Below are 22265 nucleotides of genomic sequence, written 5' to 3' on the forward strand. Positions count from 1 at the left end.
GTTAAAGAAAAACTTACTGCAGATCCTGATAGCGAAATTGCTACAACTAGCCTTCGGGTGTCCCTGATGTGTCCTGTAAGTAAAGCAGCACAGCATGCTGGGGAGTTGTACTTTTTATAAATTATTTTCCTATAAAGACGAGTTTGAGAATGAATGCTATATCGTGATGCAATGACTAAACGAGAAAGAGACCTAAAAGGAAGTCTGTCCAAGAGGGGCGATAGCTTCAGGTTTAGAAATAATCTACCACAGTTAATGCTGTAGATAATCCACAGCTAATAAAAAATAGTACGCACATATTAAAAGTCGGCTCCTTTTATCAGAATATAAACGGTAGTGAAAAAGAACAATGCAATTACCAGGACCTAATACATGCTAATTGATGGTCCCGGTTTAATAATTTCTGTCACTTAGAGGATGTGTGGTGTGGCTTAATCTGTTTGTGATAGTGTTTTTTTTTTTTTTTTAATTGAGCTTTAAGTGAAAGTTTACAAATCAAGTCAGTCTCTCATATAAAAGTTTATATACACCTTGTTATGTACTCCTAGTTACTCTCCCCCTAATGAGACAGCATACTCCTTCTCTCCACCCTGTATTCCCCGTGTCCATTCAGCCAGCTCTTGTCCCCCTCTGCCATATCATCTCTCCTCCGGACAGGAGCTGCCCACAGAATCTCATGTGTCTACTTGAGCCGGGAAACTCACTCCTCACCAGTATCATTTTCTGTCCCATAGTCCAGTCCAATCCCTGTCTGAAGAGTTGGCTTTGGGAATGGTTCCTGTCTTGGGCTAATGTAATACAGTTTTAAATTAACAATATTTTTTATGTAGATTCTGTGGGGGAGAATCATTCAGTAACTCTGAGATTCTCCTGTGTGCTTGGCACTGAGCTAATTGTGGGAGAAAATACTGAAGGCTTGCTAAGAAGTTGTCAGAAAGTTAGTAATCTCGTTTGAGAGATACAGTGAACTCACATGGAAAAAGCAAGCTGTAATATAGCTGTGCTGTTGGAGCACCAAAGAAAAGAGAGGAGAGGTCAGGAATAGTGGATGAAGGTTTTAAAATCAGTGTTGGCAGGGAGCCTTTCCAGCTGCGAGGAACTTTGTGAGAAAAGTCACAGAGCCCTGGTGGTGCAGTGGTTAAAGCGGTTCCACTGTTGACCGAAAGGTTGGCGGTTTGAAACCACCAGCAGCTCCGCAGGAAAAAGACATGGCAGTCTGCTTTCATAGAGATTTATAGCCTTGGAAACCCTGTAGCGTCACTGTGAGTTGGAATCCACCCTATGGCAGTAGGTTTTGTTTTTTGCCCTAGGTGCAATCACCGTGTGGTCATGTCACCTTTGTTTTAGTATGTCAAATTGTTCTATCAGGAAGAAAGTGCTTCTACACAATTTATGTAAGGTATTTCTACAGTTAAAAACGCCATTTTCTCTAAGTATTGTTTTCTTAGAACTTGTACCGCCGCCCCCCGCCCCGCAACAGACCGTGTCATTCTACATGAGAGCATTCAAAACAAAACACAACAGCTAAACATACTAAAGAACTCTCAGACTTGCAGTAATAGTGAAAAGTGACATGTTGGAATAGTTATTCCTTCTACACAAGAATAGGGAGGAGTTCATTCAACCATGACAGTCTTAATAAAATTGACCATTTTAAGAATTTTAACTTTAAATTATTTGAAGAAGCAAAGTAATAGATCGAATGGTTTTTGGTCTTGTTTTAAGTTCATTAAAGTTTTTTCTTTCTCTGCTTAAAAGTGACAGCAGATCTGTTTCCAGTATCTCTTGAGCTCTTCCTTGGTATTCATCCTGTTTTTTTTCAGAGCCATTCTTTCTAAGGAAAGAGTGAACAGTATTCTTTGAGCTCTAGTAGTGCCCTGCTGGTGCCATGGTCAAGCGCCTGGCTGCTAACTGAAAGGTTGGTGGTTCAATCTCACTATCTACTCTGTGGGAGAAAAGACCTGGCAATCTGCTCCCATAAGGATTACAGCTTAGGAAACCCTATGGAGTAGTTCTGCTCTGTCCTGTAGGGTCGCTGTGATCGGAATCAGCTCAACGGCACACTACAACAAAGTGGGAACATAAAGTTGGGTAGCTGTACCATAGTATATGATAAATATTAATTGGACACCAAACACAGGTGTTTTGACCTGATTTGACAGGTGGATAACAGAACTTAGATGATGCAAGTAGCTTTTGAGAAGAGAAATACTAGTATCAGTTGAAGAAAGCAGAAGGGAGTACAACCAGTTGATGTTGGAAATAACACAGAATCAGGTACAGTGACAGTGGAGATGGAGAAGAAGAAAATGGATCACAGACACTTGGAAGGAAAAGAGTTGAACCCTGGGTTTATTTTACAAAAAACAGGGAGAGAAAACTATAGCCTAGGATGGTGCAAGAAATGTTTTTAGCTATACTTCCCAGTGTTTATAAAATGATTTAGAGTAGATGTGAATGGATGGTGGGAGCAAATTCCAAAACTTCTGCCCTTGGACTGAAGAAAAGTAATTTTAAAGTAGCTATCGAAGCAGGTTCCGTGTGAGTTGCATCATTATATTCCTGAACAAAAATCTGAATTTTATACAAGTGTTTTGTTAGTGTGATATCAGCTGTGATTTTCAGTCTTTCCTACTGAGGTAGGGTAGGTGACTGGGGCATATATAATGAAGAGCTAGGTTGGGATTCTGACATATGTGTGTATATATGTAAGTATATAAATATACTAACATATGATTATATATAAACCCAAAACCCAGTGCCGTATAGTATGTAATATATGTATTTAAGGTTCAATTATTGCTAAGAATTGTTTGAAAACCACTGACGAGCCATTTTTACTTATGAACTTTTTCGAAATTAGATTGATACTAATTATTCCATAATGAAGTGAAAATCAATTTGGATATTGTCTGCTTAACATTCTTAACATAAGAAAAAAGTGTTACATTGGTCTGAAACAATTTCATTCATTAAAAACAATACCTTTCAAAATAGATATCACATGACCAAATTAGAATTTAGCACATTCAGATCTTTTTTAAAGATGTGCCATAATCAGTCAGTATTAGGAAATCGATCAGATTTTGCCAATGAATAATAAGTGCTTCTTAGACACTTAGGGAATGCTCATTAACTCTTGTAGGACACCAGAGTAGAATTAAATTTAGGGTCAACAACTTTTGTAGTCCTAAATGTTGTCACTGTGTGTGTTGTGGAAATTCAAAGACAGTGACAGCACAGGAGAGAAGAAGAAAAAAGGTTGCAGTTCTCCAAGTGTGGTCCAAGGATATCCAGGAGTCCCTGAGACTCTGAAGAGGTCCACAAAGTCAAAACTATTTTTATAGTAATACTGAGACGTTATTTGTCTTCTCTACTCTCATTCTCAATACTATACAATGATGTTTAACAGAGACTACCTGCCAGGTGATTATATCATTGCTGTGCTGACTAACGGAATGTGTTCTTGTGTTTTAAAAATGTTTGTTTTAATTCGTAACACAGCAAATACTGAAAAGTATAACCCACATACATAAAGAGCTCTTTGAGGTTTTTTTTTTTTAAAAAAAGTGTAAGAACCAGTGGCCTATGAAAACAACAGTGGGCTGAGTTAGAGCATTACTTTAAAGAAAAAAAATTATAAAAATTGACAAATAATACTTAATATAAAATTATCCAAGTATAGCAAAAGCATAAAAAATGAAAAAAAAATTTTTTTTTTACCAGAGTCTGCTATTCAGAAGGAGCCCTGGTGACGCAGCAGTTAAGAGCTTGACTGCTAACCAAAAGGTTGGCTGTTTGAGTCTACCAGCTGCTGCTTGGAAATCCTATGGAACAGTTCTACTTAGAGTTGTTAGGAGCTGGAATCAACTTGATGGCAGTGGGTTTTGGGTTTTTTCTATTTAGCATGAATGCTGTTACTAATAGTGTGATATATATCTTTGTCGGTTTAACTATATACATATTTATATATACCGAAAAAACCAAAACTAAACCCATTGCCGTCGAGTCGATTCCGACTCCTAGTGACCCTACCGGACAGAGTAGAACTGTCCCATAGAGTTTCCAAGGAGCGCCTGGTGGATTCAAACTGCCGACCCTTTGGTTAGCAGCTGTAGCACTTAACCACTGCGCCACCAGGGTTTCCATATATATATATTTATTAAAACATATGTTATGCTATGTGTACTCTTCAGTGACTTGCTTTTTTCATTAACGGTGTATCTTAAATACATTGGCAGGTGTAGCTCTGTTTTGATCAACTGCAGATATTTTGTTGCATGGGTGTGGTGTAAAGTAATCATTCAGCTCTTTTTAGTGATTATGTGAGTTGTTTCCTAGCACTGATTTTATAAACAAATTCATGTATTTATGGAAAATTCCTAAATAAAACACCAGCAAATATAATCTAGTACTATTTTAAAAGAATAATACATGATGACAAAGAGGACTTCATTCTAGAAATGCAAAGATAGTTTGACTCTAGAAAACTTAAGAAAACTTATTAATAGCTGAAAAGGAGGAAAACTTGTAATCACTTCATTAGGTGCTAAGTAGGCATTAGTTTCATTTCTAATAGAACAAAAACTCTTAGGAAGAGAGGAAAAGGTGGATAATTCAAACCAAAAGCTAGCACCATTTGTGATGTAATAAAACTAGAAGCATTGTCATGAAAGTGAGGAAAAGTTTGGATTTGTGTTATAGCTCCAAGCTGTATCTCAGGGAATGTGTTGCCTAGTCTTCTGTAGCCCCGGGAGCTTAATTTCAAAAATAGGAATATAGATACCAGCCTTTCTGGAATTACAGGGTTGTTATGAAGATTATATGAAATTTACGTGAAAGCTCTTAGTAACACTGTAAGATTCTAGATAATTTAGGGGATCGTTTGTTATTAAAAGAAGGGAAAATATAGAAGCAAATGTTGCAGGAAGGGAAGTTGCATCAGGTTCTATTTTTTCAGTTCTAAATGATGAGCTATATTGTGCTACATACTGGTGTGAATCACTGTAACTTCTAAGATCCCTTTTAGAATTCTAGTTAGACACTTAGGTAGGGCCAATATTGCACAGTGATAAGACTCTGGAGCCAGAGTTTCTGCGTTCAGATGTTGGCTCTGCCACTTGCTAACTTTGTAATGTTGGTCAAGTTACTTAGCTTCTTTGTGCCTTGGTTTCCTCATTTATGATACGGGGATAATATTAATAACATAAAACATATCAACCTTATATTGTAAGCATCAGTTACTGTTGTGATGATTTGGCTAAATTGCTTTCTTTTTAAATTCTGCAATAACCAAATGTTCAATTTAGAAAACTTAGAAATTACAGATAAGCCAAAAGAAAAAAGAACAGTAGAAAAATCTTACTACCCAGACAGTTAGCAGTGCTATAATTTTGCTGTGAGTTCTTTCAGACGTTATAATGCATGTGAAAAAGTCCTCTCCTCTTCCCTTCCTTTCTCCTTGCCCCTTATCCAGTCTTTTATTCATTCTACCCCCGGCCAACAAGTACTGAGCATGCAATATGTGCTAGGTACTGTGCTGCACATCAAGGGGATTATAGTGGTGAACAGAGATACAGACCCTGTCTTTGTGGAGTTCAGGGTCTAGTGGGAGAAATACATCGTTAATCAGAATAACTGCAGAGGTGCTTATCAACAGATAATTTCTGTGAAGGAAATACACAGGGTGATTTGAAAGGTTATACAGAAAAACTTCACCTGATCTAATCTGGGTCTGAGTATGTCTTAGTTTTTGGTATACCTCTACCAGTTCGAATAAGAATTGAACAGAGCACTACAGTTATATAAAGGTATATTGAAAATTTGATAGATTTGATTATATAAAAGTAAAATTTTCATAAATGAAACATTTGTAATTCACATCACATATGTGAAGCTAGATTTTTTTCTACTATAAAGAGCCCTTATAAATAGATAATAAAAGATTAATAACCAAATGGAAAAATGAGAAAAAGTGAGAATAAATAGTTCTTAGAAACACCAAATGACTCTTAGTAGTAAAAAGAGGCTCAGCTTCGCTTATAAGAAATGCAGTTCATAACTATAATAGGATATTTTTCACCTACCACATTGGCAGAGATCAAAAAATTCAGTAGACTATGTTCACAAGGTCAAGGGTGACCAAACACATTCATACATGTGTACATGTAAATCGGAGTCCTGGTGGTACAGTGGGTTAGAGCTCAGGCTGCTAAACAAAAGGTTGGCAGTTCAAATCCACCAGCTGCTCCCAAGAAGCCATATGGGGCAGTTCTGCTCTGTCAGTATGAGTCAGAAATGACTCAACAGCAATGGTTGTATGTTTGCCTTATGTGTAAATCCATATGTATAACCACTGTGGAAGGTATTTGTCAGTATGACAAAAACCACAAATATGCTTTCCCTTTGACCCAAAAATTTCACTTCTAGGAATTTTCCTACAGATATTTGTTGCACCATTGTTTGTAGTGATAATAGATTGGAAACAATTTCAATGTCCATCACTAGAATAACTGGTTAAATAAATTGATACCTTCATATAATGGTAGCTTTTTATGTACTGAAGTATGAAATAGTCACTAAGATACATTATGTGATAGAAGGTGCAGAATTGTGTATAGCGTGCCACCATTTATGGGAAAATATTTTTTAAAATACACACTTGAACGTCTACAAAAGGGAATGCAAAAGATGGACAACAGTGGTTCTCTCTAAACGGGGTCTGGAGGACTGGGTGAGGAGACTTGTTTTCACCATAAATGTCTTTTTCTACTGGTAGAATTACACATGTTAACTATTTTGAAAAAGTGAAGTGATATTTTGAAAATAATAAGGCACTCAATGAATAGAAGTAGAGTATGTAGTGATGTTGATGGGAGTAATTCTGATTTGGATTTCTTTTTCACTGTGATCTATGACTGTGTTCCCTTTGAGGTCTTGATCTCTTTGCTGAAATAATTTTTCGTGTTGTGTTCCCTGTCCTGTAGTTAGGAAAAATGAGGCTGACAATCCCATGTCGTGCAGTGACTTGTACACATCTGCAGTGTTTTGATGCTGCTCTTTATCTCCAAATGAATGAGAAGAAGCCCACCTGGATTTGTCCTGTGTGTGACAAAAAGGCTACATATGAAAGTCTAATATTGGATGGGTAAGTATCCTTTTTAACAGCTGTTGATCATGTCTCTGTTCTCTACAGCCTCATATCCATTCTTCTCCAACATAAAGCCCAGATGTTCATGTCTTCCCTGCTTAATTCTTATTCTCAATCTTATTTTTGTTTTAATTTTATTGTGGTAAAACACATACAACATAAAATTTGCCGTTTTAACCATTTTTAAGTGTACAGTTTATTGGCATTAATTACGTTCACAGTGTGGTATAACCATCGCTACTACCTGTTTGCAAAATCTTTTCGTCACCCCAAACAGAAAGTCTGTATTCATTAAGCAATAACCCCTCATTTCTCCCTCACCCCAGCCCCTGGTAATGTCTAATTTACTTTCTCTCTTAGGAGTTTGCCTTTTCTTATATACATAAGTGGAACCATCCAATATTTGTCCTTTTGTGTTTGACTTATTTCACTTAACACTATTTTTGAGGTTCATCCCATGTTGTAGCTGTGTTAGGACATCAGTCTTATTTTTAAACTGGTTAAAAAAAACAAAAACAAAAACCCAAACCCATCGCTACCTATAGGACAGAGTAGAACTGCTCCATAGTGTTTCCAAGGAGTGCCTCGTGGATTCGAACTGCTGACCTTTTCATTAGCAGCCAAGCTCTTAACCACTATGCCACCAGGGTTTCTGATTAATCTGGTTAATGGCTTTATAATATGATTTGTGTTGGGGGGAAAGAGTGTGTAGTTTCCTTTTATTTTTGCTTTCCAAGATAATATTTTATATCCCGTAGGAAGCCCAGTCCATTTAATGACACCATTTTGCTTGCCTAGAACTTTTTGAAAAGGCAACTAAGGTCTAGGCAAAAAAGGCAAAGGGAGTGGTAGGGTATAGACCAGTCACATTATGCAGCTGCTAAGTTCAAAACTGGAATTCACCCCTAGGTTTTTCTGACTCTAAAGCCCAAACTCTTAGGCATTATATCTCATATCATGTTATATATGTCAGAATTTAGAAAACAGTGCGATTAATCATACCATTAATTATAATTAAGTGGAATATCCATTTTTTAAATAACACTTTTAAAAATTGCATGTGTAATATATGCTCTAGTGTAAGATTTTAAAAGTACAATTAATAAAAAGATTAAAAATCATCAATACCATTCTGTAGTAATGACTTTGTTTTTGATGTACTAAAAAGATTGAAATCATACTTTATTTACGTAATGATTTGTAACCTACTTTTTCACTCACTATGTAGTGAAAAATATCCTTGATTTTTAAGAATACTTGTAGAGCTTTTTTTTTTCTTCAAAGAGTTTATTACTGTAGAGAGGAGTAGGGCAGTGAAGAGTGGATGTGACTGACTTTTCTTTCTAAATTTATGGTGTGCTGTGTTTTTATTTTTATAATCTTTTTAACTTCTTACTTTAAAGTAATAACAAACTTAGAAGTTGCAGCAGCAGCACAAAGAGCTTCCTGTGTAACTTTGACCCAGATGTACCAATTGTTAACATTTTGTTATGTTTGTTTTGTCACATTCCCTCTCAATATGTCTGTATATACACACTTTTGGGAGGGTGGGTGAGTGTGTGGGGGGAGGGGCGAGAGAGAGAGAGAGATCCCCCCCGCCCCGAATTCATTTGAGTAGTCTGACAGCAAGTTGCATATGTCTTATCCCTTTGCCTTTATTTTAGGAAATATTTCATAAATACTTGATATACCATTATATGGATATACCACTAATGACTGGAACGTTTTTCCTTTTATTGCCTATCATGTTTATTTCTATTCTTTTTCTATTTTAAGTTGTCCTGTAAGGTGAACATTTTTGAAGCTGATTCATTGTGTATGTGTTTGGGGTTTTCCTTAACATAAGTTCTCAGAGGTAGAAATACTGAGTTAAACAGAATATATAATTTTAAGGCTTTTAGTATTTATTATTAAGATACGTCCTAGAAAGAGGAAACTGTTTTATTCTCATAGTAAATCATTTCATTCTCCTGCCAACAGTGTGTTAGAATGTCCATTTGTCAGCCCTTTTACTAAACCTTACTTATTAAATCTTATTTTTAAAATTTCCTGGTTAAAAAGATAACTGCTTCAGTTTCTGTTTCTTGTATTATCAGCCATTTGTTCACACATATGTTTTTCATTATTTTATCTTCTGGGAATTCCCTTTTAATTGTTCATTTTTCTATGGGACTGTTTGTCTTTTTCTTACTGATTTATAAATGGTCATTATATATTAAAGATACTAATTTCTCTGTAAGCATGTGGCAAGTGTATTTTTCCAGTTTGCATTTTAATTATTGTGATTTTTTTTTTTTTTTATTCAGAAGCTTTAAGTTTTGTTTTCATCAAATGCCTTTTCCTTTTGGATTTCTGCCTTTAATACATTTAGAAAGTTCCAGAGATTTTATATAAGTATTCTCTTTATCTTTTTACAAGTACTTTCATGAATTCATTCAAACTAGTACTTATTGAAAACCTGCTATGTGTCAAGCATTGAGTCTGAAGTGGTGAATAGAGCATTTCTAGTGTGAGACAATAAAAAAAATTACATCTTGTGTTAAGTTCTCTGAAGGTAAAGAATGGAACTGTGTGAGAGAAATTGGGACTGTGGAACAAACTTCAGGGTAAGAGAAAGGCATTAAGGTAGGAACCGCTCATCACACAAACCTGTCAGTAGTTTCAACATTTATTGAATAATCTCTCCCATAAACTTGAGATACTGCCTGTATAATACAGTGAATTCTTATGTATACCCATTTAATTTCTGAGCTGTTATTTTGTTCCATTGATCAAAGTATTAGTGAGCAAGTACAAAAGTTTTAATTATTGGATTTGTGTTAATATCTATTAGGCTGTTCTTTTTCAGAGTTTTCTTGACTAGTATCACAACTTATTTTGCTATACTCAGTTGGATAAAAGTATTCTCAAATTATTCAAACCAATCTTGTCTGGGTTTTGATTGGAATTATGTTAAGCTTTTAGTATAATTCAGGAAAATAAATGTCTTTAAAGTATTACACCTTCTCATGAAGGAGGCGTTTTTTTCCTATTTATTTTTATAAGCATTATTGAGATATAATTGACAAACAGAAGAACTACGCATATGTAAAGTGTACAATCTGATAAATTTCGACCTATATGTACACCTGCGAAATCATCACCACAATCAAGATTGTGAACATACCATGACACCCGTAGTTTTCTTAGGTGTCTTTCTAATCCCTCCTCTTAGCCCTGTCCCCAGATAAACAGTGATATGTTGTTTGTATAGATTAGTTTGGACTTTCTTAAATTTTAAATGAATGAAAGCATAAAACATGTGCTTTATTTGTCTAGCTTCTCTTGCTTAGCCTAGATATTTTGATATTTGTCCACATTGCTGTGTATACCAATGGCTCATTTGTTTTATGGTTGAGCAGCATTGTGTTGTATAGATAACACCACAGTTCATCCATTTAGCTGTTAATGGGTTGTTTCTCATTTTGAGCTATTGTAAATAAAACTGCTATGAACATTCTTGTCCAAGTTTTTGTGTGGACTGATGCTTTCTTTTCTCTTGTGTAAATAAATAGGAGTGGAATGACTGGTCACATGTTAGATTTATGCTTGACTTTTAAAGAAACTACCAAAGCTTTCCAAAGTGGTTCTGTCAATTTTTTGTTCCCACTAGCCATGTATGAGAGCTCCACTAGCTCCACATGCTCACCAGCACTTGGTGTGGTTGTTGTGTTGTTGGTCTTTTTAATTTTATACATTCTAGAGGGCATATAGTTGGAGCCCTTTATATACTGTGTGAATTTTATTTGCATTTCCCTTGTAACTAACTGGAGCCCTGGTGGTATAGTAGTTAAGAGTTCGGCTACTAACCAAAAGGTCAGTAGTTGAATCCACTGTCCGCTCCTTGGAAACGCTGTGAAGCAGTTCTGCCCTGTTCTGTAGGGTCGCTATGAGTTGGAATCAACTCGATGGCGATGAGTTTGGTTTGTTTGATTTTTTGGTTTTATGACTAATTATGTTGAGTATTTTTTCACGTTTGTTCCCAATCGGCATGTTTTCTTTGGTGAAGTGTCTTCTCATACTTTTCCCCATTTTTTAATTGGTTCGTTTATTTCCCTGTTATTGAGTGTTGAAAATTCTTTATATGTTCCAGATACAAGTGTGTTAATCAGATATGTGATTTGCAGATATTTTCTGACGGTTTATCTTTTCAGTCTTTTAACAGTGTCTTTCAAAAAACTGAAGTTTATAATTTTGGATGAAGGCCAATTTATAGTTTTTCTTTTATGGATTGTGTTTTTGGTGTCATATTAAGACATTTTTCCTTAACCCAAGGTCACAGAGATTTTCCCTATGCTTTCTTTAGGAGTTTCATGATTTTAGCTTTACGTTTAGGTCTGTTACCATATCAAGTGAATTTTTGCATATGGTGTGTGGTAAAGATCAAGGTTCATTATTTTTGTTACATGACCATGCAAGTTCTCCTTCACCATTTGTTGAAAATACTGTCTTTTCCTCATTAAATTTCCTTTGCACCTTTTTGAAAAATCAATTGACTGTGAACGTGTGGATCTATCTATGGGCTCTATTCTCTTGCACTGATTTATTTGTCAATATATCAGTAGTACTTCACTAATTGAAAAATAGTTTGGTTTTTTTTTTTTTTTTGTCCTTTTCTACTAAGTTTACTACCTGTTTGGTTTCTTATGGATGATTTTTCTATTTTGGATTGTATTTTCCTGCTTATTTGCATGCCTGGTAATTTTTGGGAAACACTGGTGGCGTAGTGGTTAAGAGCTACAGTTGCTAACCATGAGGTTGGCAGTTCAGATCCGCCAGGCGCTCCTTGGAAACTCTATGGGGCAGTTCTGTTCTGTCCTATAGGGTCGCTATGAGTCAGAATTGACTCGACGGCAGTGGGTTTGGTTTTTGGTTTGGGGTAATTTTTGATTGGATGCTAGACCTTGTTAGGTGCTGGATGTTCATGTAGCCTTTTTTAAAAAAAAATTTCTCACCTTTATTATGGGACGTATTACGGTTTCTTGGAAACAGTTAAATTCTTTGAAGGCTTGCTTTAAGTCTTTCTGGGTGGCACCAGAAAACCCTTTAGTTTAGAGGCAATAGGACAGGGTAGAACTTGATAAATTTTGACCTAGTCGTACACCTGTATATTTCCTTCTGAGTACTGTATCCAGTGTAGTGTCTATTGCAAGATTTTCCCACCAGGCTTTCGACAACACCAACTATTCCTGGCCCTGTCTGAGCTCAGGGGTTTATTTCTCTGCTTCTTGGGGGCTGTTCTTTCCATGGTCAGGGAGCTTCTTTGCATACATGCAGTGGTCAATACTCTGTTGAAGACTGAGGAGTAAACCCTGTACAGACCTTTAGAGCTCTCTCTGTTGACCACCTTTCTTCACTCTGGTACTCTGTGCTGTGAACTCTCACTGCCTTGGACTCCATTTACTCTCAAATCAATCTTCTCAATTTAGGAATACAACTAGCGTCCCCTTTGGGCTGCCTTTCCCTGGGAAGCAGGAAATAGGGGCAGTTGTAGGGTCATTTCTTATTTCCCCATTCTCAGGGGACCACTATTCTGTGATGCCTGTTGTCCAGTGTCTAAAATTCATTGTTTCGTTTATTTTCTGGGGTTTTAGTTGTTTAAGGCCAGAGGGTAAATTTGGTCCCTGTTACTCCATTTTCACCAGAAATGAAAGTGACCCCTTTCTTTTGAAAGCTTTTTCTACAGTAATAATCTTTTTAAAAAGATTTTTTCTCTGGTAATAATTCAACTCTTCGAGTATTAACAATTTAGTTGATCATTTAATGAAAATTGTAAAAAGATTACCTTTTATAGTTCTAATAAGTTTTCTATGACACAGTTGACAATAGGATGTTTAAAGCCTTGGTAATAAAATACCTGGAATGTGTCAACTAGCATTCTTGTTTGTCACCGTCATAACCTCCATAAACTAATTTTAAGAAGTTAACATTGATATAAGGACAAATTCCTGTTGGCAGCCTTCATTCCTTATACAATGTCTTCACTGTAAAGTCCCATTGATTCCCCTTGTAGATAAGAAAATTGACTCTTAAGAGCATGGGTTCAACACAACTCTCACACACGCAAATGCATTCTTACACTTTCACAGTTATTTTTGCAGGTTTTCTTATGAGGTTAAATTGTCTGTACTATATAATAATAATAATAAACTTCTTTTGTTACTTGTTAACAGTTGTTTATTTCTAGTCGAAAGCGAACATTTGAGAGCTTGAATTACCAAGGTAGCATAGCTATTAGGGGTCTTCTTTGTGCTTTACAGTGTGATACCATGAAGAATCTGCAAAAGGGCTATGAAATCAAATATGAGAGTTAAGTGTAGTATCCAGGGAACAGTATAAATTAGCATATAATTAATATTACGTCCTTTGATAAAATACTGTTAAGTCTAACGATAATTTGTTTCTATTTTTCTCTTATTTGTAAGCTAATAAATAATGGGTCATAAGGGCTGTCAAAGATGTTTGGTTTTCTTTAGATCTTTTTGTTACCTAGTGATTTTTATTTCCTGTAATCCAAATTTGAAGCGATTTTAGATCATTTTATTATTTGCATCAGTATTATAGTTGAATTTAACTTCTAATGTTAATTCAAGCTGTAAAGTGATCTAGCTCTCTCATTGTCATAGTGTACTAGGCTTTAGTTAAGTTGTGTGATTGTAGTGTTGTCAAGAGTTCCCATTCCTCACTTCCTGTTCTACCATCATGGTCCTTCCTTTTTGATATGAAGCTTTTAAATTACTTTTTGTATAGGGACATTTATGTTTGCTTGTGTTTGTTTTATGTGTTGGCTTTGAGGTAGTTCTTATGGCTAATCCCAGCTAGGAAACTCCAGGTGTCTGTTTCTGTTTACCCACTGCTTTTTTGAATGATACTCAGTAAGTCACTTAACACTCTTGTTGCCCATTACAAATCTAAAACCTAGGTTAGGGTGTAGATAATACTTGTAGTAAAGTGTACAGTATTGAAATACTTTAAAAAATTTTTGCGATAGCATTACGTTTGCCTCCAGGGTAATGTGTATTACTTTATTATTTCACCTTTGATCAAAGCCATTGATTATATTTATGTACTTCTTAATTGGTTTATAGGCTTTTTATGGAAATTCTCAATGACTGTTCAGATGTGGATGAAATCAAATTTCAAGAAGATGGTTCCTGGTGTCCAATGAGACCGAAGAAAGAAGCTATGAAAGTATCCAGTCAGTCGTGTACAAAAATAGAAAGTATGTGCAGAGTGGCAGTGGAGAGCGAAGCCGTGAGACTTGTGCAACACTAATTTTATCGTTGACTTTGACCACTAGAGTGCCATTTAGTGCTCTGTTTGCTAACTTTATCTTTTGATCATCAGTTGCATATGTAATTTTCCCCAAATGAATTTTATTCTTTCCTTAAGAAATGTGCTAAAATTTACCCCGAGAGTATGGCCCCCAGTCACCCTTTTAACTCATTACTGAAGTCACTCTTGAGGTTCACCCCTTCAGCCAAAGATTAGACAGGCCCATAAACAAAACAAAAGGAGACTAAATGGGCATACCAGCCCAGGGGCAAGGATGGAAAGGCAGAGGGGACAGGAAAGCTGATAATGGGGAACCTGAGGTTGAGAAGGGGAGAGTGTTGAAATGTCGTGGGGTTGGCAGCCAATGTCACAAAATAATATGTGTGTGTATTGTTTAATGAGAAACTAATTTGCTCTGTAAACCTTCATCTAAAGTACAATTTTTAAAAATGTGCTGAAATTTATACCATTTTATAACCAGCCTGTTCATGATATATTTTTAATGGGTAAAGTAAATGAAATAATCGCCTAAAATTATTGTAACATATGATGATTGTTATAAAATGAAAAGTTACAGGTGACATTTCTGTGGACAATTTTCCAGGATTGTTTTTAGAGTACCTGTTTGGACTCTGTGTGGGAGGAACCCCAAATGGAGGTGTGGTTTGATAGGCCTCATCATCTAGTGGAATTATGGGACAGTTGCAGGTTAATTGCTAAGAAGTTGAACACATTGTTTCCTTCTGTTTTCTTTGTGTGAAGGAATTCGATTGTTGCTTTGGCCTTCAACTCTACACCTGTCCACACTGAGTGGGAGAAATAAGGGCAGTTTGAGTAATTGAAACCCATAATTGAACTTAAAAAGTTTCTTTTTATCTAACACACTCTACTAGCTGCATTTGAATTTTGTTCTGTGTTTGAAGTTCTAACAAACAATATAATGAATAATAGGGTGTTCAGAGCGAGAAAGGAGAAAAAAATAAAGGATTTATGCCAATTTTAATTTTTCCCCAGTGATTGGTATTTAATCTCAGACTGGAGCAACCACAGCTTCCGTCATCTTTGAGGAAAAGAGTGATTTAGATGATTAGTTGCTGCTGCGTTTCCATTATCAACTAGCATTCATTTTCTACTAAACAGATTGTCCAAACCAAACCCAGTGCTGTTGAGTCGATTCCAACTCATAGCGACCCTATAGGACAGAATAGAACTGCCCCATAGAGCTTCCAAGGAGCATGTGGCGGATCGAACTGCCGACCCTTTGGTTAGCAGCCGTAGCACTTAACCACTACACCGCCAGGGCTTCCAAGCAGATTATAGTCTATACTAATACAGTCTCCCTGAAATGGTGAGTTGATGTGTTGTGCGAGACTGTTCTAACGGGCAGAAAGAAGAACCTATTTGGTTAGGAAGTATTGATGAGAAAAGCTTTACGTGTCTGAATGATTTAGGTATGAAGTTGGGATTTTTTTTTCAACTTATCAAGGTGAAAATTTTTATGAAGTTCTGGCTTTTGATGAAAAGTATGTACGTTCTTTGACATGTGCCTTAATTTTTCGCCCCTATGTGCAGGTTCAGGTGTTCTCAGTAAGCCTTGCTCAGTGACTGTAGCCAATGAGGCGAGCAAGAAGAAAGTGGATGTTATTGACTTAACAATAGAAAGCTCTTCCGATGAAGAGGAAGACCCTCCTGCTAAAAGGAAATGCATCTTTATGTCAGAAACACAAAGCAGCCCAACCAAAGGGTTTGTTAATTTATAGTTCACTATTGATCATTACACTTGCAACTAACTCTTCTTGGGATAGATTTGTAAATGTCTTTTTGAGATGATACTTAGCCATAGAAGGTAATTTTAATTTGCTTTTGTTTGGTTGAAATATTTTCAAATAAGCATGTTGTTTATAGGAAAGCAAATTTGATGAAAATATTTTCATCTTTGGGAAGTGAGATTTGCACTCTTTTAACATGTCTGAGAATTTATTTCATACTTGAAATTTGTGTCATTTTCTTGAACCCATTTGTAAGGAGTAAATTTGGCATCTCAGACAAGTATGAGGAAGCCTGGTGTAATGGAGTGTGGAATCCGACAGTTATGGGTTCTAGTTCTGGCACACCACTTACTCATTCTGTGATCTTGGATGAAATATTTAACTTGTTTGAGCCTCCTTTTTCTGTTCTGTAAAACGGGGTTAAATAATGCCTACCTCTTAGAATTACTGTCAAGTTTCAATGAGATAATGAAGAGCTTAGCCTTGGTGTCTGGAACATGGTAGTTTCTCAATAAAAATTGATTCCCTTCCCTTCCCACCCTCTCCAGGGGAAAATATGGACAAGTAAATGCATTCTAGAATGTATTCTTTATGAGTCATCTGGCAGAAGCCATTACTGACAGGTTCTGGGTATTTTGTAATAAATGGTTTTTACAGTGAGATTTTGAAAACCTACAAGGAGGGGGTAGGAGGTTCTCCTGACATCCCAAGAACACATTCTTTCAAACTTGGGTGTTCCAGTCTGTATAAATTGCAGCTATCTACCTCATTGCATGAAGTCAACTACATTTACACAGCACCCATACAGAACAACTCTTATGAAACAGGCTCAAATAGAAACATAAATGAAAATTCTGAATTCAATATTAGGAAATCATTCAATTATATATTAAAATGACATCACCTGCTACCGAATAGGGTTTATCATAGGAATGCTTTAATATTAGAAAATATATTGATAAAATGGATCTGGTCACCTTAATAGATGCTGAATAGGCATTCGATAAAATTAATAATCATTCCTGATAGAAACTCTTCAAAACATCAAAATTCATTGAATGGTTTGCAGGGATCAGCACTTAATTTGTTCTTAGGCAGCATTAATAAAAGCGCAGGGTCCAGGACGCTACCATGCCAGTTTTGCTCCATTTTGGGCTAGATGGCTCTCACTCAGAGCATTGTAGTTATTGCTGATCATCAAGAAGGGTATTAACAAATGATTGTAGGCCCAAGGGGTGAGGGGGACCAGGGTGGTAAATATGGTGGGTGAGTGGGTCCAAGGACTGACGATGCTAAGCCTGGAGAGAGGATATGCTATAGCAACTTCATAGTCCATAAAAGGAAGTCATTGACTAGCTGGATTAAGTTTATTCTTTGTTATGACATTTGGTCCAATGGAGGAAAGATGCTGAATACTAAGAAAGTTGATGTTTTGTCATTGAAGTAGAATGAATGCTACCTGTCACAGAATCATAGTGGAGACTCATGCTTTGTTTATATCACTTCTGTGACCCCTTCAAACTCTTAAATACTTTTGTGATTTTGTTCTGTCGTCCTTTTCACATCCCTTCTGTGGCTCAGCATCTAAAAATTTTATGGTTTTCTTCTGCTGTGTAGGTTTAGCATAGGAGTTCTGGGTCAGTGGTTATAAACAAATATGAAAGAATAGAGAATGAAAAACCAAGAAAACTTATTTTGACTTGTAGTCCAGAATTTATGTGAACAGCTACTTTTTTTACTTACTATTATAATAAAAACTTTATTCTTATAAACATTTAGAAAGCACCAAGAAGAAAGTAAAAGCCATTCCACTGTTAATATTTTGATGGCTATTTTTCTAGCCCCTTTCTTTGAATACTTCCTGTAGTATTTAAATGCAGTCGTATAATACCTATCATTTTGTAACTCAAAAAAACCTCTTTCAAAGAAATTTTTTTACTATCATTTCTGTGTGTTACAAGGTGGTTGAACCTGTAATGATAATAGAATTGTTATCATTAAGAAGAACATAGTTTGTTTAAGAACAACATAGATTTTATCCTGGACAGTTATACTGAACTAATAATACTTGTGTTAGGTATTTTGTGAAGAAGTCCTAGTGGCGCAGTGGCTAAGCACTTGGGTGCTAACCAAAAGACTGGTGGTTTGTACCTACCCAGCAGCACTTGGGAGGAAAGACCAGGCAGTCTGTTCCTGTAAAGTACTATAGCCTAGAAAACCCTATGCCCCAGTAGTGCTCTGTCACATTGGGTCGCACTGTTGGTCAAAATCGGCTCGATGGCACCTAACAATAACAAGGTATTATATAGTTAAGAAACTGGTACATTAATCTAAGACTTCTTAGGAAAGTTCTGAGTTTTCTTTTTACCTTGAAAAAATTTTAATTATTTTTCTCCCATGCCACCTGCTGGTAACGGAATGATTGCTTTGTCCTTAATAAGTGGGTATTCCAAAGACAGGAAAGAAAGAATAGAGGTAAATGTGTATGTTACTAGATTAAGAACCATCAGGTATTAGTAATAATGGGCATACTCAGAGAATTCCAGGTTTATGAATAAAAATTCAAGTTATCGAACTGTCAACCCATGTTCAGATATCTAAATATGGGCCAAGTATGATGGATTCCTTGCAGTTCCTCTATCTAGATCACAATCGAGAATACTAATACCTGCTACTGGCAGCATTCCAATTAGTTTACTTTTGTGTCTTAATATTATGGGCATAAGTTATAAAGTTTTAACATAAATATGTACACATGATCGAAATACCAGATGACCTAGCAATCCCACTCCTAAGAATATACTCTAGAGAAATAAGAGCCGTCACACGAATAGACACATGCAGTCCCATGTTCACTGCAGCATTATTTACCATAGCAAAAAGATGTGAGCAACGTAAGTGCCCATCAAGAGACAAATGGATAAACAAAGTATGGTACATACACACAATGGAATACTACGGAATGATAAAGAACAACGGTGAATTGGCGAAACATCTCATAACATGGGTGAATCTGGAGGGCATTATGCTGAGTGAAATAAGTCAATCACAAAAGGACAAAAAAAAATATATATGAGACCACTGTTACAAAAACTCAAGAAAAGATTTACACGTAGAAAGAAACAATCTTTGATGGTTATAAGGGGGGGAGGGGTGGAAAGAGGAAATCAATAACTAGACAGTAGATAAGTGGTAACTTTGGTGAAGGGAAAGATAATACACAGTACAGGGGAAGTCAGCGTAACTTGACCAAGACAAAGTCATAGAAGCCTCATAGACACATCCAAACACTTTTGAGGGACCGAGTTACTGGGGCTGAGAGCTGGGGACATTTAGGTGAATTGGAATAACAGTTCATAAAGAAAATGTTCTACATTCTACTTTGGTGAGTAGCACCTGGGGTCTTAAAAGCTTGTGAAGCAGCCATCTAAGATATGTCTATTGGTCCTGTCCCGTTCCGAGCAAAGGAGAATGAAGAAAACCAGAGATACATGGGCGATACTAGTCCAGAGGACTAATGGGCCACAAGTACCACAGCATCCACCAGCCTGAGCCCAGAACAACTAGATGGTGCCTGGTTACCACCACCTGCTTCTCTGACAGAGATCACAATAGAGGGTCCCAGACAGAGTGGGAGAAAAATGTACAACAGAATTCAAATTCACACACAAAACAACCAGACTTAACTGGTCTGACAGAGACTGGAGGAAGCCCCAAAACTATGGCCTGTGGATACCCTTTTAACTCAGAACTGAAGTTAGTCCCGAAGTGTATGCTTCAGCCAAAGATTAGACAGGTCTATAAAACAATAGTTCAGTCATATACATGAGATCAAGTGGGCAACACCTGCTCAAAAACAAAGACAAGAAGGCAGGAAGAGAAAGGAAGACTGGGTGAATGGAAACGGGGAACTTGGGGTGGAGAAGGGGAGAATATTGAGACGTTACAACCAAATGTCACAAAACAATTTGTGTATAAATAGTTAAATGAGAAGTGTATATATATGCCTCTGTGTGTATTTGCCAATCCTATGAGGAGGCAGTAACAAATTAAAAAAATTTTTTTCATTAGCTTATAGCATCACATTTTTACACTCATAATTTCACTAAACAGAGCCATTTACATTTCTCCATGGTCCCAGTTATACCATATTTATAAATGTATCTTTTTTGCATAGGCTTTAGAATCATTTTCTAATCTGAGTATGATTATTTTGAAGATTTGGTTAAAGTCTACCAGTATGGAATTTGACAATTAAAGACAACTAAGTTTAGCCATATTATAGAGAGTTGAGTTTGTGTTAATGGTTGCAAGGATCAGGTAATAGGAATTTGTTGTTAATTGTTTAGGTGCCGTTGAGTCAGTTCCTGCTTATAGCCACCCTGTGTACAACGGAATGAAACGCTGCCCAGTCCTGCATCATCCTCACAATTGTTGCTGTGTTTGAGCCCATTGTTGTAGCTGTGTCAATCCATGTACTTGAGGGTCTTGCACTTTTTCACTGACCATCTGCTTTACCAAGCGTGATGTCCTTCTCCCAGGAACTAGCCTTCCTTGATAACATGTTCAGAGTATGTGAGACAAAGTCTTACCCATTCTTGATTCTAAGGAGCATTCTGGCTGTACTTTTTTCCAAAAAAGATTTGTTCGTTCTTCCGGCAGTCTGTGGTATATTTAGTGGTCTTTGCCAGTGCCATAATTCAAATGCATCAGTTCTTTGGTCTTCTTTATTCATTGTCCAGCATTTGCACGCATATGAGGCAATTGAAAATACTATGACTTGGGTCAGGCACGCCTTAGCCCTCAAAGTGACATCTTTGCTTTTTAACACTTTCAAATAGGCAGCAGATTTCCCTATATGATAATGTCGTTTGATTTCTCCACTGCTGCGTCCCTGGATTGTAGATCCAAGTAAAATGAAATTCTTAACAACAGTATTTTCTCCACTTACCATGATGTTGCTTCTTGGTCTAGTTGTGAAGATTTTTGTTTTCTTTATGTTGAAGTACAATCCATACTGAAGGCTGTGGTCTTTGATCTTCATCAGTAGGTGCTTCACGTCCTCTTTGCTTTCAGCAAGAAAGGTTGTGTCACATGCATAATGAGGGTTATTAATGAGTCTTCCTCCAATCCCGATGCCACATTCCTCATCATATAGTCCAGCTTCTTGGATTATTTGCTCAGCCTACAGATTGAATAGGCTTGGTGAAAGGATACAGTCCTAACATACCTTTCCTAATTTTAAACCATGCAATATCCCATTGTTCTGTTAGAATGACTGCCTCTTGGTCTATGTACAGGTTTCTCATGAGCACAATTAAGTGTTCTGGAATTCCCATTTGTCACAATGTGGTATATAATTTGTTATGATCCATAAGTGAGTGCCTTTGCATAGTCAATAAAATACAGGTAAACGTCTTTCTGGTACTCTTTGCTTTGAGCCAAGATCAATTTGACATCAGCAGTGATACTCCTTGTTCCATGTCCTCTTCTGAATTCAGCTTGAATTTCTGGCAGTTCCCTGTCAATGTACTGTTGCAGCTGTTTTTGAATTATCTTCAGCAAAATTTTACTTGTGTGTGATATTAATGTTATTTTTTGATAATTTCCACATTTTGTTGGACCACCTTTCTTTGTAATGGGCACGATATGAATCTCTTCCAGTCTGTTGGTCAGGTAACTATCTTCCAGATTTCTTGGCATAGACAAGTGAGCATTGCATCTTCAGCATTGCGTCTGTTTGTTGAAACATCTCAATTGGAGCCTTGCTTTTTGCCGATGCTTTTACTGCAGCATGGACTTCTCCCTTTAGAACCATCAGTTCTTGAACATATACTGACTCCTCAAATAGTTCGAATGTGGGCCAATTCGTTTTGGTACAGTGACTCTGTGTATTCCTTCCGTCTTCTTTTGATTCTTCTTGCATCATTCAGTATTTTGCCCATAGAATCCTGCAGTATTGCTGCCCGACGTTTGAAATTTTTCTTCAGTTCTTTCAGCTTGAGAAATGCTGAGTGTGTTCTTCCCTTTTG

The 22265-nt window shown here is 36.6% G+C and overlaps 1 protein-coding gene across 11 annotated transcripts in view; it reads left to right on the forward strand.

The window, feature by feature from the left end:
• Positions 1-22265, forward strand: part of PIAS2 (protein inhibitor of activated STAT 2) — a 124562-nt gene that overhangs the window by 52002 nt on the left and 50295 nt on the right. For all 11 annotated transcript variants that reach the window (XR_010323456.1, XM_064294559.1, XM_064294560.1 and 8 more), the window contains exons 8-11: positions 2-75; positions 6987-7147; positions 14278-14411; positions 16037-16208. Coding sequence is in view for 10 of the 11 variants with exons in the window: in XM_064294559.1 (XP_064150629.1) it covers positions 2-75; positions 6987-7147; positions 14278-14411; positions 16037-16208 (541 nt within the window). In the remaining variant the exon portion in view is untranslated. The remainder of the gene's footprint in view (position 1; positions 76-6986; positions 7148-14277; positions 14412-16036; positions 16209-22265) is intronic.

This window comes from Loxodonta africana, chromosome 11 (assembly GCF_030014295.1).
Source record: "Loxodonta africana isolate mLoxAfr1 chromosome 11, mLoxAfr1.hap2, whole genome shotgun sequence".
NCBI lineage: Eukaryota > Metazoa > Chordata > Mammalia > Proboscidea > Elephantidae > Loxodonta > Loxodonta africana.